The sequence below is a fragment of the Vulpes vulpes genome, chromosome 10 (genome assembly GCF_048418805.1).
Source record: "Vulpes vulpes isolate BD-2025 chromosome 10, VulVul3, whole genome shotgun sequence".
NCBI lineage: Eukaryota > Metazoa > Chordata > Mammalia > Carnivora > Canidae > Vulpes > Vulpes vulpes.
In genome coordinates this window covers 44,047,717-44,064,672 of record NC_132789.1, presented here as the reverse complement: position 1 = coordinate 44,064,672, position 16,956 = coordinate 44,047,717, and the positions used below count along the sequence as shown (strand labels likewise).

General features: G+C 37.2%; 1 protein-coding gene across 5 annotated transcripts in view; it reads left to right on the top strand.

The window, feature by feature from the left end:
* The window catches only part of LOC112914683 (argonaute RISC catalytic component 3), a 110,844-nt gene extending 99,172 nt beyond the window's left edge, over positions 1–11,672 (top strand). For all 5 annotated transcript variants that reach the window (XM_072723850.1, XM_072723851.1, XM_072723853.1 and 2 more), the window contains 3 exons: positions 2,846–2,947; positions 10,225–10,424; positions 11,187–11,672. In XM_072723850.1, the coding sequence (XP_072579951.1) occupies positions 2,846–2,947; positions 10,225–10,424; positions 11,187–11,295 (411 nt within the window). In that variant the 3' untranslated portion in view covers positions 11,296–11,672. The remainder of the gene's footprint in view (positions 1–2,845; positions 2,948–10,224; positions 10,425–11,186) is intronic.
* The last annotated feature ends 5,284 nt before the right edge of the window (positions 11,673–16,956 follow it).

Below are 16,956 nucleotides of genomic sequence, written 5' to 3'. Positions count from 1 at the left end.
AAGGGGGGGGGGTGTTACTCTTTAACTTACTAGAATTTCTCTTAACACTCCAAGTATTCAAAATCCCCTTAGTGCTTTTTGTTATTGTGAAGAAACTCATAGTTTTAAAATTGTTCTTTCTAACCCTATATGTCTTAAATGTTCAGAGGGGGAAAGGTGCATTTATTTTTTTAAATATCTTGTAAAAATTAGTTCTTATAAAAGCTAGGGACTTGGGGCACCTGGATGGCTCAGTGGTTGAGCATCTGCCTTTGGCTCAGGGCATGATCCTGGAGTCACACATTGGGCTCCCTGCATGGAGCCTGCTTCTCCCTCTGCCTGTGTCTCTGCCTCTCTCTCTGTGTGTGTGTCTCTCATGAATAAATAAAATCTTTGAAAAAACAACAGCAACTAGGGACTTTGTAGAGTGATTAGTAGAAATTCATGCAAACCAACTTTTAAATGTTTCCCTTAAAATTCACAAAAAATTTTTTTTAAGATTTCTTTATTTTGGGGGCACCTGGTGTTTCAGCTACTTGGGCATCTGTCTTTGGCTCAGGGTCATGATCCCAGATTCCTGGGATCGAGCCCCACATCTGGTTCCTTGCTTGGCGGGGAGCCTGCTTCTCCCTTTCCCTCTGCTGCTCTACCTGCTTGTGCTCTTTCTCTTCCCGTCAAATAAATAAATGAAATCTTAAAAAAAAAAAAAAAGATTTCTTTATTTTTAAGTAATATCTACACCCAGTGTGGGGCTCAAACTCACTACACTGAGATCAAGAGTCACATGCTCTACCAACTGAGCCAGCCAGGCATCCCTCACAGAATTATTTTTTATATTTTGTAGTATGACTGTATTTTTATAATTAGAAATGAAGGGATAAATGCCTGGGAAAATCTTTTTCTCTGCATGCAGCATAAGCAAGTATAACAGTCTTGCTGTCATTTTCTGTGCTTGGCTCCCATTTTTCAAACCTTGGAGCAGAGAAATCTGAGGACTGCAAGTGTTGGTGTCTCCTTGGGTAAAGGGTTCAACAGAAAAGACTGAAGGAGAGAGGATTATATCTTGGCTTTGGTATATGTTTAGTCTTTGGTTACACTGTCCATGTAACTTTGAGCAAGTAACTTAACATCTCTGCTCATTTCCTTCCCAACAAGGTTTGAGTGATACTAATATTTTCCTTTATTGGGTTGTTAAGCGGATTAAGTAAATTAAAATATGTAATGTACTCAGAACGGTGCTTGGCACATACTAAGCGCTCAATAAAGTTTGGCTAGCAGTTGTAGAGTAGTGGTGATGGTAGTCATAATAAAGGAAAAGAAAAAAGAAAAATCATAAAATAAAAGAAATAATAGCAAAAATAATAGACATGTTCTAGGCATGTGTCATAAATTTAACTCATTTAATCCTCACCACACCATGAAGTATTTATTTACTGTTATTATCATCATTTTCTGCAGGAGGAAACTGGGGCATGTGAGGTTAAAGAGCAAGGTTATAAAGCTAGTAATTGGTAGAGGTAGGACTCAGGTCAGGCAGTCTGGCTCCAGAGTACTCAGAATCACATAGCACCTCTCTAATAGTAGTGAGACCTTTGACCCCCAAAATACTAGGTACATTTTTGTACCTAGAAAACCAAATGTGTCTTCAAACGTAGAATTAGGAAAACTGAAATTAGATTTAATGATTACTAGCATTTGATGTTTAGTCTTGCTATTCCTTCATTTTGTCTGCTTCTAAACCTTTGTTCTAAATACTACTACTACTAATAGATGAGGAATCAGAGACATAGAGGGGTAAAGAACTATGCCCTCGATAGTATAACTAGAAATTGGTGGAGCTGTGAGAAGAACTCATCCTCCTACTTCTCTAAGAGTAAAACTTTTTTATGTGTTAATTTGGTTTATGTATTAAGAATAAGCATAAATTAGTTGATTATGAACTATTTTCTTTTTTTTGTGCTTGGTGAAGGCTAGCTGGTATACACAGCTATAACTCAAGCCATTACCTGATAGTCCCTCATATGCAGAAAGAATACCTGAATAGTAAAATAGTCTCTTATTTGTTAGCCTTATAAATCTAGACTTAGAGATACTGTTTTAAACATGTTTAGAGATAGGGAAGTACAGGTGAGTATACATACGCATGTTAAAGTGTTTTATTAGAAGCCTTTCGTTATCAGAAATTTTGAACCATTTCATTCATATTCACATCATAGCTGTGCAAGGTGCTGTATTCCTTACAAGATGTCAAAACTGCTACTATGAAATAAAAGGAATAGGGTTTGACTCCGAGTTCTGTGTTTGCAGTTCAGCAAATTATCTCATATTCATGAGCCCAAGCTTCCCAAACATGTGGGAATAATACCTAACCCACAGGATTTTTAGGATTGGAAATAATGTACGTTAAGTGCCTGGCCCGTGAATCATTAACGAATGGTAACTACGATTGATATTATTGTCAGCATTCTTTCTCTCTGAAAATACAGTGTTCTCCAAGGATAATGCTAGTTTTCAAAAATTACACATTCAAGAGCACTTGCTATTCCCAGGTACCATAAATTTAAGCAGTTAAAGTAAATTTTTTTAAAAAAATTTTAAGCATTCCACTCCTATTGGGATCACCTACTAGCTAAGCACCAGTAGATACTAGTAACTCTGTTGTTTAGCAACTTCCACTTCAGCAACATGTAAGAATAGGAACCAGGACTAGCCTAAGGTCTGCTATTAATGCCTGCTCAAGTAATATTTGAAGCTGAAAGTAGTGAAACCCAGGGTCAGGCTATATATTTATATATTTTTAAAAGTGCTTTCAGATATGTTCTTTACCTTTGTCCTGTTTGTTTAAACTTTGACCAAACAAATCTAGGTTGGAAGAAGTGGCAATATCCCAGCTGGAACAACAGTCGATACGGATATCACACACCCGTACGAGTTTGATTTTTACCTCTGTAGCCATGCTGGAATACAGGTAAGACTACTCTTTGGGTAATATTCCCAAAAGAAGGAGGTACCATTCTTATGTGTATTTTCTTAAATCTCAGAGAAAGGAGAAAGAAACACTGTTCTCTGCACTCCAAATTGTTTCCACATGAAATAAGGTGAAACTTACAGTAAATAAATGTCTTCTTCTTTACCTAGAGTAAGGCACTTTTTTTTTTATGACAATACCAGAATATAAGTAGTCTAATAGAATGAATTTCCCCAAAACTTCAAAAAATTTTAATACACCTGATTCTTCCTTTGACATTTGCTTCTTTTGATAATACTTAACAGAAAATGTTGGCATTTACTGGCAGATATTGAGCATGCCAAAGAGTTTCACTGTAGATTTACAGCTTAAAGTTTCAGTTAAGTAATTTTAAGAGTCTTAGTCTTTTCATAAAACCGTTTTGTTAATTTGTTAGCTTTGTTACTTGGTAGAGAACATAAGTTTTAATTCAGTGCTTCTCGAACTTTACAACAGCACAGTAAATCCTCCTTCCTCAGCTGTCTGAGAGAATGTAGCCCAAAGCTATTTTAGCTTACTTGCCATTGATTAAAGCAAATTGTAGGTAGATGTACTGTACTGAACAGCTGTATCTTAAGGCTTTGTATGTCGTAGATAACACTAAGCTCCCTTCCACTCTTATAGCTTTAAAATTATTATCCCACTCATTTATCTGTGTCTTAATATCTGCTCCTCTTCAGTGTTGTTCCTTTTCACTATGGGTAGTAACAGTCAGTTAGCAAAACAAAAGTTAAAAGTACCTTCCAGAGATAAAATCTGTAAAATTGGAGCACGTATTTTTAACTCAGTGTTTCTTTTTTTTTTTTTTTTTTAATATTCTTTTTTTTTTATTATTTATTTATGATAGTCATAGAGAGAGAGAGAGAGAGGCAGAGACATAGGCAGAGGGAGAAGCAGGCTCCATGCACCGGGAGCCCGACGTGGGATTCGATCCCGGGTCTCCAGAATCGCACCCTGGGCCAAAGGCAAGCACCAAACCGCTGCGCCACCCAGGGATCCCTAACTCAGTGTTTCTATCCATATATCCCACAGAACACTACTGCCCTGCCTTCTCAATAAATATTATAGAGGAGAATAAAGATACTCTGTTCAGATGAATTCTGGAAATGTTGGTTAGACAGCTTTCCCTCTATAATTTTTGGATGCCACTGATATGCAAGTGATCATTATAAGTCTTTAACGACAGGGTTGTTTCCATAGTGTATTTAACCAGAAATTTTAGGGATGCCCAGGTGGCTCAGCGGTTGAGCATCTGCCTTCTGTGCAGGGCATGATCCTGGGATCTGGGATCTAGTCCCACATTGGGCTCCTTGCGTGGAGACTGCTTCTCCCTCTGCTTGTGTCTCTGTCTCTGTGTCGCTCATGAATAAATAAATAAAATCTTAAAAAAAAAAAAAAAAAGGAAGAAAGAAACTGCTTTAGTCAGCAAATAACGAGGAATAGTTCACGAGGACCAAAGATTGGTTTTTAAACATCTTCCCAGCTTTATTAAAATTTTCAAAATTCTCAGAGATCAAAAACAGGACCCTTGGGATCCCTGGGTGGCGCAGCGGTTTAGCGCCTGCCTTTGGCCCAGGGCGCGATCCTGGAGATCCGGGATCGAATCCCACGTCGGGCTCCTGGTGCATGGAGCCTGCTTCTCCCTCTGCCTGTGTCTCTGCCTCTCTCTCTGTGTAACTATCATAAATAAATAAAAATTAAAAAAAAAAAAAACAGCACCCTTATTTTTTACAAGCTAGAATTAAAAGTCCAATTGTTTCTAACCAGTATAGGAGATTATTTTTTTCATATTGTTATTTTTATCAGTAATTGACAGATCCTTCAAGATTTTAGCCAAATTCCATAGCTTCTTGATATTTTTATTGGTTTTATTGGTGTTGTTTTCTCCCTTACCCATTTTATTTTACGGTAAAATTACACTCAAACTTATTTATTTATTTATTTTTTAGATTTTATTTATTTATTCATGAGAGACACACAGAGAGGCAGAGACACAAGCAGAGGGAGAAGCAGGCTCTATGCAGGGAGCCCCATGTGGGACTCGATCCCAGGACTCTAGGATCACGCCCTGGGCCAAAGGCAGGGGCCAAACCATTGAGCCACCCAGGGATCCCCCCACTCAAATTTAAAACATAAATTTACAAATCAAGTCAAAGCTTGCTACTCCCTTCCACCCTTCACCTGCCTGGGACAAGCTAGAGCTTTGGTCCTGGTAGCTTTGAATAGAGGGTAGAGACCATAGCCTGACTCTGAGATACCTCTTTCCCCTCCTTCTTCTTGGACTCTAACTCATCTGGTATTCCTGACTGTCAACCTGCTAGTAGGAGCTGACACAAGTCTTTCTGTAGTCTATTCTCATTCTTTCTGATGCTACAGCCTCAGGGTTGAGGTTCATTCCTTTAGGCTCCCAAAACTCTTTCTAGGAATTCTCGCCTTTGAAGTTGGCAGAGTGGGCCTATGGGCTCTAAACTCAGGAAATGTCCAACTGGGGTATGAGATGCTAGTCTCCCTTTCCAGCAGGCTCTTAGCTTTTTGTTTTTATTTATTTATTTTTTTAAGATTTTATTTATCCATTCATGAGAGATTGAGAGAGAGCGAGAGAGAGGCAGGCAGAGACACAGGCAGAGGGAGAAGCAGGCTCCACACAAGGAGCCCGACGTGGAACCCGATCCCAGGTCTCCAGGATCACACCCTAGGCCGAAGGCGGCACTAAACCGCTGAGCCACCCAAGCTGCCCAGCTTTTTGTTTGGGCATCAGCCTTCAGCCCAGGGCGTAAACCTAGAGACCTAGGATCGAGTCCTGCATCGGGCTCCCTGCAAGGGGCCTGCTTCCCCCTCTGCCTGTGTCTCTCTCTCTCTGTATCTCATGAATAAATAAATAAAATATTAAAAAAAAAAAAACAATAGCCTAAAGGCACTCACCTGAAATTTAAAGAGACAAATAGTATTAAAGGTAGCGAGCAATTGAAAGTTCGCATTTTGCTGATGAGAGTATAAATTAACATTTTTTAAAAACTGTCTGACATTATCCACTAAAATTAAATATATGTGTGCTCTGTGACCCAGGATCTCTACTCCAGGATAGCCAACAGAAATGTATATCTGTGTTTACCAAAAGATAGTACATTAATGTTTATGGTAGCACTGGTCATTGTCAAAAACTACAAACGGTTCAAATGCCAATCATCAATAGATTGGATAAATAGTGTATATTTATATAACAGTATTCTACAACAAAGAGAATGATGCAACAATGTGGATGGATTTCACAAACACAGTGTCAAACCAAGGAAGTCAGACCCAAAGGGCACATAACCTATGATGCTATTTATTATAAAGTTTAAAAGCAGACCTAATCCTTAATGTTATCTATGTTGTGAAAAGTCTGGCTACCAAGAGCAGGGTAGGTCGGGTGTGATGACCAGGAAAAGGGCACCAAGGGGCTTTATGGTTGTAGTTAATGTTCAATTTCTTGATTTTGCTGCTAGTTTCATAGGTATTTTCACTTTGTGAACAGTCCTCATTCTGTACTTATGATCCATGGGCTTTTCTATGTATATTTATACTTTTATAAAATGTTTACATTAAGAACAGAAAAGACTACCCTTGGCTCTTTTCTCTTTTTTTTACACCAGCATGCCACTGTTTTTTCTTCAGCTCTGTAACATGATACTGTTGTTATTCACTCATTGAACCATCTGCCATTTGACTTTCACACTCATTTCTCTCCTTTTATCTTGCCTTTCCATTTGTTCTTGGTTTGGTTTAAATGTTTAAGTTCCAATAATATGTATGACTCACCCGCCACTCCTATCTAAGCAACTCCTCAGCCCTGTGGAATTTACCTTCCCACTCTCGGACCCTTCTCATCTGCACTTCCCCCTGCTTAATTCCAGCTCTCATTATTACCCTCCTGTACAATTGCAGAATGAGGGATGCCTGGGTTGTTCAGCGGTTGAGCTACTGCCTTTGGCTCAAGGTCTGATCCCAGAGTCCCAGGATCGAATCCCACATCGGGCTCCCCACATGGAGCCTGCTTCTCCCTCTCTCTGCCTGTGTCTCTGCCTCTCTCTGTGTGTCTCGTGATTAATAAACAGAATCTTTAAAAAAAAAAAAAAAAAAAAACAGTTGCAGAATGATCCGAATTGTCCTCATCTAATCTGTTCTCCTTTAGGTTAATTAAAACATAGGTAATACCCTGTCATTCATCTACTTCATGCTTCATAGCCATTGAAGGTAAAGTCTCATTCTCTTAGGACAACATATAGACTCAATTCCTAATGTCTGCATCCTATTCCCTTCAATTCTGCTACACCCTCAGTCTATCTTGCTTTTTTCTCCCACTCTTTCCTCCTCCTCCTCCTTCACTCTCTGTTTCTCTTCCTCTCTATGTCTCCTCCCTTTCACACCTACAAACACATGTAAACACACCTTGAGTGCAGCCACTCAACTGTTTTTAGGTAGTTCTCATAACTCTCTCCTGCCCATGTTGCTCTCTTAATTATTCCTTCCCTAACTTACTCCGGTTCATCCTCTAAGACCCATCTTGGGTATCATGTCTTCCCAGAGCCTTTCTTGTACCCTTTCCCAAGACAAATGCCCATCTTCTGCACTGCCTGAGCACCCTATGTATACCTCTTTGTTGCATTCATTAGACAGCATTTAACCAGTTTCTCTCCTCCTTCCCATAGTCTGTAAGGTCCCAAAAGGCAGAGGCTATTCATCCATTCAATCAACAGATGGTTTGTGTCTACCTCCTAGAAGATAGGTGTTGATACCATGTATAGAGTGAACAAATAAATACAATCCCTTCCTTTTATAGTTTATTGGGAGACAACATATACTAGGTAATCTCACAAGTACATATTTATAAATTGGGATAAGCCCAATAAAAGGAAAAATAAGGATAGGAAGAGAGATTTTAGTGGGGACCTGATTTAGATTGGGAGATCACAAAAAGCTTTGAGAAATGACATTTAAGGTAAGATCTAGAGGAGTAAGTTGGAGTTAACCAAGCCAAAAAAGGGGTAGGGGGATCCTGACAGGCATGTACAGGCTCTTTGGTGGAAAAAAACATTATGCATTGGGATCAAATGGAAAATATGACCACAGCATGGAGGTGTGTTAGAGAGACCAGCCTGGGCTGGATGTATGGCCTTGTGGGGCATAGATAGGGACCTGGATTTTAGTCAAAGTGCATTGGGAAGCCATTAAAAGGCTTTAAGCTGGATGTTAATGTTATTAGGGGTGTGTGTGTGTGTGTGTGTGTGTGTGTGTGTGTGTGTGTTAATTCCCTCTACTGATGTACAAATTCTGAGGAGTAAAACTAGGAATCTGTTAACATAGTTCAGGCAAAAGACGATTGTGATTGGGACAAGAACAGTGATAGAGAACCGAATGAAGCACACTTAGGTAAGGTTTCTGCTCTCTCTTCCCTATGCCTGAAATGCACTTCCCCCATCTCACAAGCCCTCCTTTGTCATTCAGAGCTCACATCTATGTCTCCTCCTCATTTATTACTGCTTGCCTGGCACCCGATACGGGACACGGCATATAGTGAGTGTTCAGTAAATAGTGAATGTGTGAATGTACAATCTAAATGCCTTATAAGGGCAGCCCTGGTGGCGCAGCAGTTTAGCGCCTCCTGAACCCTGGGGTGTGATCCTGGAGACCCGGGATCGAGTCCCATGTCGGGCTCCCTGCATGGAGCCTGCTTCTCCCTCTGCCTGTGTCTCTGCCTCTCTCTCTCTCTCTCTCTCTCTCTCTCTCTCTCTGAATAAATAAATAAATCTTTAAAAAAATAAAAATAAAAAAATAAATGCCATATAAGCATATAATTTGGGGGGGGGGGATAAGATTTGGTGGTAATTTGAATTTTATCCCCAGAATTTTGCACAGTATCTGACAAATAATGCTCAAATATTTGCTAAAGTATTGGCTCATCTTTCTCCTTTTCTCCTTTGCCATTGCCGTTTCCTTGCTTCACACCTTCGTCATCTCATGTTCGAGCTAACGCAGCAGCCTCCTGGCTATTCCCTTGCTTTCGGTATCTTCCTGCCTCTTCTGAGCCAGCCTCCATGTTATTACTGTAACTTTCTAAAACTCCAATCTCATCACACCTGCAGTCTCTCCTGTTAAAAACTGTAGGACTTTCCGTGCTGTTTATAGGTCAAAGTCCAGATTCCTGGGCATGTCATTCAGTCTGATTCCAAACTTCGACACTTCATCTTGTTTCCTTCGTGTCCCATGCTCTGCTCGTCCTGGTTAATTAACGATTCCTCACGTATACAATGAAATGTTACGCTGCGTGTGCTTTTGGTAAGGCTGTTTACTCTGCTGTGCCCTCACCCTAACCACCTAAACAAGGCCACGTCTCTGTCTCCCCTTGGTGAAGAAGTTACTTTCTTTGGTATTCTCGTGGAGGACTAAGTGCCACTAGGACTCTAGTTGGTTTATAACTATAGATGCTATGTCTCCTCTACTAAATTAAGTTTCCAAAAGAAAGGAAAACTGACTTTGTTGACTCAATTTTTCTTTGAATCTGTAATACCTAACCAACATAGTAAGTAATACAGAGGAACTCAATAAATGTTCTGGGATTTTTATTACAGTAAAATTACATAACATCCACTTACAGTTTTAATGACTTCTAAGTCTGGTATGCTGCAGCTATGCCACCATCTATCTCCAGTACTTTTTCACCTTCCCTGACACTCTGTACCCATCAAACACTAACTCCCCCTATCTCCCCTGGCCATTGGCAGCCACCGTTGTACTTTCTCTCTGAAATTAACTACTCCAGTTACCTCATACACATGAGTCCTACAGTAGTTGTCCTTTTGTGACTGGTTTATTTCTAGCATCATGTCATCAAGGTTCATCCATGTGTTCCTTTTTAAGGCCAAGTAATAGTCCATTGTGTGTGTATATGTGTGTGTGTGTGTGTATACCACATTTTATTTATCAATTCACCCTTCGTTGGATACTTGGGTTGCTTCTACCTGTGAGCTATTGTGAATAATACTGCTTTGAACAAGGGTATGCAGATACTTGTTTTGAGTCCCTGCTTTCATTTCTTTTGGCTATATTCCCAGTCAATTAAATATTTTTAATGGATTATTAAATTAGGATATGTTGTACTAATGTACAAAGCTAGTTTTTTTATATAACTTAGTCTGTCCTGAGTATTTATTTAAAAGCTTAGAAATCAATAAAATATGCCATTGCCTTCTCTACAGGGTACCAGCCGTCCTTCACACTATCATGTTTTATGGGATGATAACTGCTTTACTGCAGATGAACTTCAGCTGCTAACTTACCAGCTCTGCCACACTTATGTGCGCTGTACACGATCTGTTTCTATCCCTGCACCAGCGTATTATGCTCACCTGGTGGCATTCAGAGCCAGATATCATCTCGTGGACAAAGAACATGACAGGTAATATAAAAGCACAACAAATAGAGATTTTCACCTAAATCCACATATGGTTGGCATGTTAGGACTTTCTTGGGAAATCTCTCTTAAATGTTTCCATGTGTGTACCTCCCTGTTTACCATAAAGTACTGCCATTTAGAATTAAAGTTCCACAAGCTGTTAGAGGAGTCTTTGATCCATGTGAAAAGCAGCAGTAGGCAGAACTGAGTGCCCAAGATAAGAGTTCCCATTAAAATGTGCGCTTTAGGGGCACCTGGGTGGCTCAGGCAGTTTAAGCATCTGCATTCAGCTTAGGTCATGATCCTAGGGCCTGGGATCGAGCCCCCACGTAGGGCTCCCTGCCCAGCGAGGAGCCTGCTTCTCTCTCTGCCTGCCTCTCCCCCTGCTTTTCTGTGCATGCTCGCTCTCTCTCTCTCTCTCTGACAAAAGCTTTTAAAAAAATAAAAATAAAATGTGCACTTTAGGCTTATTAGTACTAGACTGGTATAGTGATTTAGTTGCTTTACCAGATTAATTCAAAGGAGAGATTGTTTCTAATAGACAAAATGATAGTATGCCTGGGATTTACTTCCAAACAATCCTGGGGAGGTGGGAGAAGTAAAACAGAATTGGCCTTGAGTTAATAATTATTGAACCTGGGTGATATTCATTATACCCGTCTTTTTTTTTTTTAATATTTTTGAAATTTTCTACAAGTATTATTTTTCAAAATTACTACTTCAGAATAGGGTTTGTTTTTGTGTTCATTGCCACTTCTCTTACAGTGCTGAAGGAAGTCATGTTTCAGGACAGAGCAACGGGCGAGATCCACAAGCTCTCGCCAAGGCTGTACAGATTCACCAAGATACCTTACGCACAATGTACTTTGCTTAAAAAGTCCAAGAATATTCTGTGAGAGGAAGAACTGAAAGATGCATCGACATACAGCATATGTTTCCAGTGGAGTCAGTTGAGTGGGGATGCCTCCAGCCATACAGCAACCAACACTGTGTGGGGACCAGGGTCTGATTTTTATGTTGATACAAGGAAGATTGTTTACTTCATCAAGGAACACAGCACCATTATGCAATATGAAACCAGCCAACTGCTTTTTTGTGCGGTCTCCTTAGGAAGTATCGCCATTGTTTTGTTTTCACTTTCTTGTAGTCTAACCCTTTTAATGCCTTTACCTCAAGTTGCTTGGCAGCACAACTATCTTTGCAAAAAAAAGTAAAGAAAAAGTAAATGACAGTTTTAAAAAAAAAAACACACCTACATGAATAATCAGTGATTGTTCACGATTATGTGTGCAAAAAAATTAATGTGCATTCGTGTATTCTTGTAAAAAGTATCTGTGTATATTTTAAATATATACATGTATACTTCATATGCATATATATCTCGATCTACATTGCTAATAGATATATATGTCTGTGCGTGTATTTTATAGTTCATTCCATTGGGGAACTTTCCCTTTTATCATCTTCCTACCACCACTTTGATTTTTCTCTCTACCTCCCTTGCAACCTCATCATCTACATTTTTTTTCTTAATGCTACCAGTGACATTCAGATGTTCATGTATTTAGTTCATTTGGATATAAAGCATGGCAAAACTAGATTTTTATTTTTATTTTGCACATCATACTCCTGTCTCTTGTCTCATACACAATTCTAAGTCCTCAACTCTTGATACTGCTTTCTTAAGAAACAAAATTACTATATATATATATATATATATATATATATATATATATATATATATATATATATAAATGTTTCTGTGAGAGTACTGTCTGCCCCCTCCTGCTCCGAACTTACATTTGCCATTTGTGCAATGTGTACATAAGCAGTAGCAACCTTAAACTATTCTTTTTCTTTAGTTTGTTAAAGCTGCTATAAATATAAAACCTTGTCAGAAGTTGTAACTCAAAAATTTCCCTCTATAAGTGATATGTATCCTAAAACCTTCTGTTTCTATGGGTTATACATGAAAATCCCTTATAGCTTTTATAAAGGGCAAATATTTTAAATGATTGGAACTCTTTAGGGTTGAGGCCTCTGAAATTGGGTGGAGAGAGAGAAGGGGTTATTGAGGATTTTTTTAATTTTAATTTTTTTTTTGCTAGTTTACTTCCTGCCTCTCATACCTTAATGTGATTTTCATATATATATATTTTTATATATATGTGTGTATATATAAACATATATGTATGTGTTTTGAAGTACAGCTTCCTTTTCTTTTATATTTATTAGAATAGTGCTTTAATAATTAGAGAACTGTATTGGCAACATCTTTTATAGAAATGTAATCATGTTTATTTTAAGAACTGACAACTTGTTTTTGCTGTCTTTTAGTGCAATAAGCAGTTTTAAAGGAAAGCTGTGTCTGTTTGATATCTTTACCACAGATAGTGGGAGAAACAGGCACCTCCATAATTTTAAAAGGGCAAAGTAATACAGCCTTAATTTCAGAAGGAAAGTTTTTTGTAATTTTTCAAGTTTAAAACATGTCTTTTAAAAATCAAAATGAAAATGAAGGAAGTTGAATTTCCTAAGTGAGTCTGACATTGAATATTAGAGACAGAGATGAGCTTTGATTTAAGAAATGATGGTGAATAGGGGCACCTGGCTGGCTCAGTCACTAGAGCATGTGACTCTTGATCTTGGATTTGTGAGTCCAAGCCGCATGTTGGGCATGGAGCCTACTTACAAAAATAGCTTAAGATTTAGAAGACATAAAAAAAAAAAAAAAAAAGATTTAGAAGACATTTAATTCTTTGAAAATAGATCGTGTTTATTGAACAATCATACTGGTTAGGTGCCCATTTTCATTTACTAAAATTAATCAGGAAAATGTAAAATGATACTTTAAAAACATTTTTTTGCCAATTTATCAGCAGTGTAACTTTCCTTTTAAAATTAGGGTGATGATGGCAAAGGAAGTTAGGACTTTGATCATTTTAAATAAGTTAAATCACTGAAATGTGGAAAAAGTTTTATAAAACTTGTTTTATTGGTTTCATTCACTTTAAGATATTAAAAAGTATTATAGAGCTGTCAAAATCGAGTTCATCAGTAGCATGGATTCAGGGGAGCTTTGCACTTTGTGACTCATGAAAATTGCATTTTAATTTTTTTTTTTTTTTTTTTTGCACTGGTTCAGAGTATAGATACTACAGATTGTTTCCAGTGGGCATTGTTAAACCTTTCAGAATTCCATCTGCACATGATAACAAATGGATTAGTTCTTTAGTTTCTCTCTTACCTATAATTCACTCTTATTTGCCAATTTACTGTATTTTGAGCCTAAAATCTGAGCCCATGTCCTCCAACAGGTATGAAATCTTTCGTTCCTCTGCCAGAAAACTAAGAAAGTACTGTATTTTGTATGTTTATTATTGAAGTGTCTGAAATGCAATTTACAACACTGTTTCAAAGCTCTTTACATGAAGTAATATTTGTATAGTATATACATTTTTTCTCCCAACCCTCCCCTTCTCCTACAAAAATTTCCTATAAAGCATGTATTTTTTTTTTTTTACATTGAAATTTCACTGAATATAGTCAGGAACATGAATAGGAAAAGAAAACAGTATATCCTAGATGGTAAAAACTTGATTGCTGTATGCTCTCTCAGTATGAGTAATATACCTTCCTTTACCAATAGAAGTTACACAGACTTATGTGGAAAACTGTAGGGCCCAGGGAAGAACTGTAGATACCTTTTTCCTATTTACTGCTTCACCTAATTTTCAGTTACTTAGCTTTCCATGTGCTAGAATGAAACCCGTAATTTAAATCTATTTAGGACTTTTACTGAGGAAAAACCATTTTTTTAAATATAAAGCTTTACCTTTAAAGTAAGTTCTTTTTTAGGGTTTCTTTCTTACAGTTTCACATTGCTAGTTTAAGATTGGTTAACTTGAAAGAATATGTATAGTATATTTTGCTTACTAACAAATTGGTATATCAAACTTAATTAAAAGAAACCTTGTGCTTAGAATTTTAAGATAAAAGACTAAGTGGCAAATACTTTTTGAGATTTGTTTTAATTATTGCACTTCTGGTATAGAATTCTTGATCTTTTTTTATTAAAAAAAAATTTTTAAAGATTGTTTTGGATTTAAAGGTCATGAAACTCAACAATGACCTTTCTGTTCCTGCCTTTGCTCACTAAACTATATAATGAATGCTAAGTTTTGGTCTGCTGTTTTCTATGATGCATAAGAGTGACTTTAAAATGTCAGTCCCAACCACTGGTATAATTGATTTTCATGTGAAAAAGAGTTGGGAGTTTAATGTATATTCTGGATGGCAAATGTGTCTGGGTAGAGTGCTGATATATGTTATTACAGTATCAAGTTACTGGCATTGAGGACCATACATTCATAATACTGTAGCTGCTATATTTATTTAATTATGTAGAGTCTGACAGTTACTGCACTAAACAATAGGGAGATGAGCAGGATTGGAGGCTAGTATTAGATACCACCCCCCCCCCCTTTTTTTTTCCTAAATAAGATTAAGAACATGAAATAAGGTAACAAAGGGTGCTGCCATTTTAGTTTCAATATAGTATTAGGATACTCTTTGTTTTAGACGTGTGGGTTTTTACTTTAGGGGTTTTGCAAAAGGGTACCTCAACCTCCTCAGTACTGGTTTTTGGCATATTTTCACAGAAGTACAGATGCCCTTTATTTTTTAATATTTTACCTTTTAACAAGTTACTCAGAAAAAAAAAAAAAGTTCCTCTATGGAAATCTACCTGTTTGTAATCTATTAATTTATTTCTCTTCCTAAAAGAGTCTAGAAGGGATTCTAGTAGGAATGTACCGGGTGTTTTGGAAGGCATTTGATAAAAGATTCATCTCTACCTTCTAGTATAGGGACTCCTAGCCTTCTAAAGACCAATACTAGTTTTCCAAACTAGGTTCTCTGATGACCCACCACTGCCTAATGTTTACTTGTATATTATGTAATGGATTTTAGTATGACAGACTTAGAGGAAATTAAATCTGAGTTGCCATTCAGTAGAATTGGCTGGCAGAGGATCTCTGTTTAAGAAAGAGGTCAACAAAAAAAAAAAAAAAAAAAGAAAGAGGTCAACACTCAAGAGTGCCGGTAATAGATCCGAAGTAATTGGATTATAGTCCCGGAATTAGAGACCATTGTTGAAAGAAAGTTGGTGTTTTCAGAGGCTAACATGAATTTGCCAAGGGTGGTGATTTTTATGACATCCATCAAGCTAGCCACTTGGATTCAGCTAGAAGAATTTGTAACAGTCCTGGTATTTCAAACTGGATAGAAATATTATGCCAGAAAGCTTAACTGATAACTCCGTATAGTTTTTATTCAGTATTATTAAACCTGAGTTAAATATTTGGTTAGATCATCTGTTAGATGTTTTCCTGAGTATTTTTAAAAGACAGGTTGCTCCATCAGTAACTTGCTACTTAAATTATCTTTTTTGAGTTATCAGTGAAGCTGCAAAAAGACATCATTGGCTTGGCATCTTTATTTCGCTTTTTTAATCCATAAAAAGTTTTAATCCTTTATACATTCTTTTTGAGAATTCATGGATGTCTTAAAGCTTCAATAATAATAGTTGGGAGACTTTATATATATCAAGTGAGGCCTCCCTGACTCTACAGTCTGTCTTTATTTTCTTGTATCCCTCCCATTTGATCATATAAAGCACTTTCGTGATTCTATAGGATTCAAAGTAAAAAAATAAAATAAGCCAAGAATAGATGTGTAAAATCAGAACAGAAATGTGGAAATGAGTTTTCTCCAAAAAATCTTTTAAAAAAAAGATTCTGCTTGTACTAAAAACATTCCTGATCAGTGACAGTGTTAGAAATAATACCATGATTAGTGAAACCTAAGCTGACTCTCAGGAGGAAAAAAATTAATCTCTCTCGCCCCCTCTCACTCCCACTCTCTCTATATAGATATCTCAAAGGGAAAAAATATTTTTTGACTTTTTCCTACTTTTAAAAATGGTACACTTCAGTTTATAATTTTCCATGTCGATCAAAATAATTTTTTTTAACGAATAATGGTCAAGGCTTGTGCTAATAATATCTACTGCTAGTTAAATTTTATTTTTCTTTACCCAGCAAAGATAGTACTCTAGATTTTTACATTGTTCATTAAACCTCAAGAATCTAATCCTCTTAAAGTATGGAAGCTAAATATTTTAATTTGAATTAAAGATAGATAATAAATTTAATATGGAAGGTTGAGATTTACCAATAAGAAACCCTGTTGACGTATCAGGTAACAAAGAGTGTGACAAAATTAAGATCCTGTTAATCATTCTCTCCAGCCATTGGTCTCCCTTCCTTCTTGAAATCAATGTCTGAAGTAACCAAAACCTAATGTATCTATGTTAGGGTCTCAGTAAAGCAAAGATGTTCTTCAGGGTAGACGCTGAATTAAATTTTTAAATCATTTTTTAAAGCAAGGCGGTTCTTAGAAAGTGCCTTTTCAGAAGATGGTGCTGTAGATTTTTATTTTTCAAATAGCACGAGACTAAAAATTTAAAAGATAA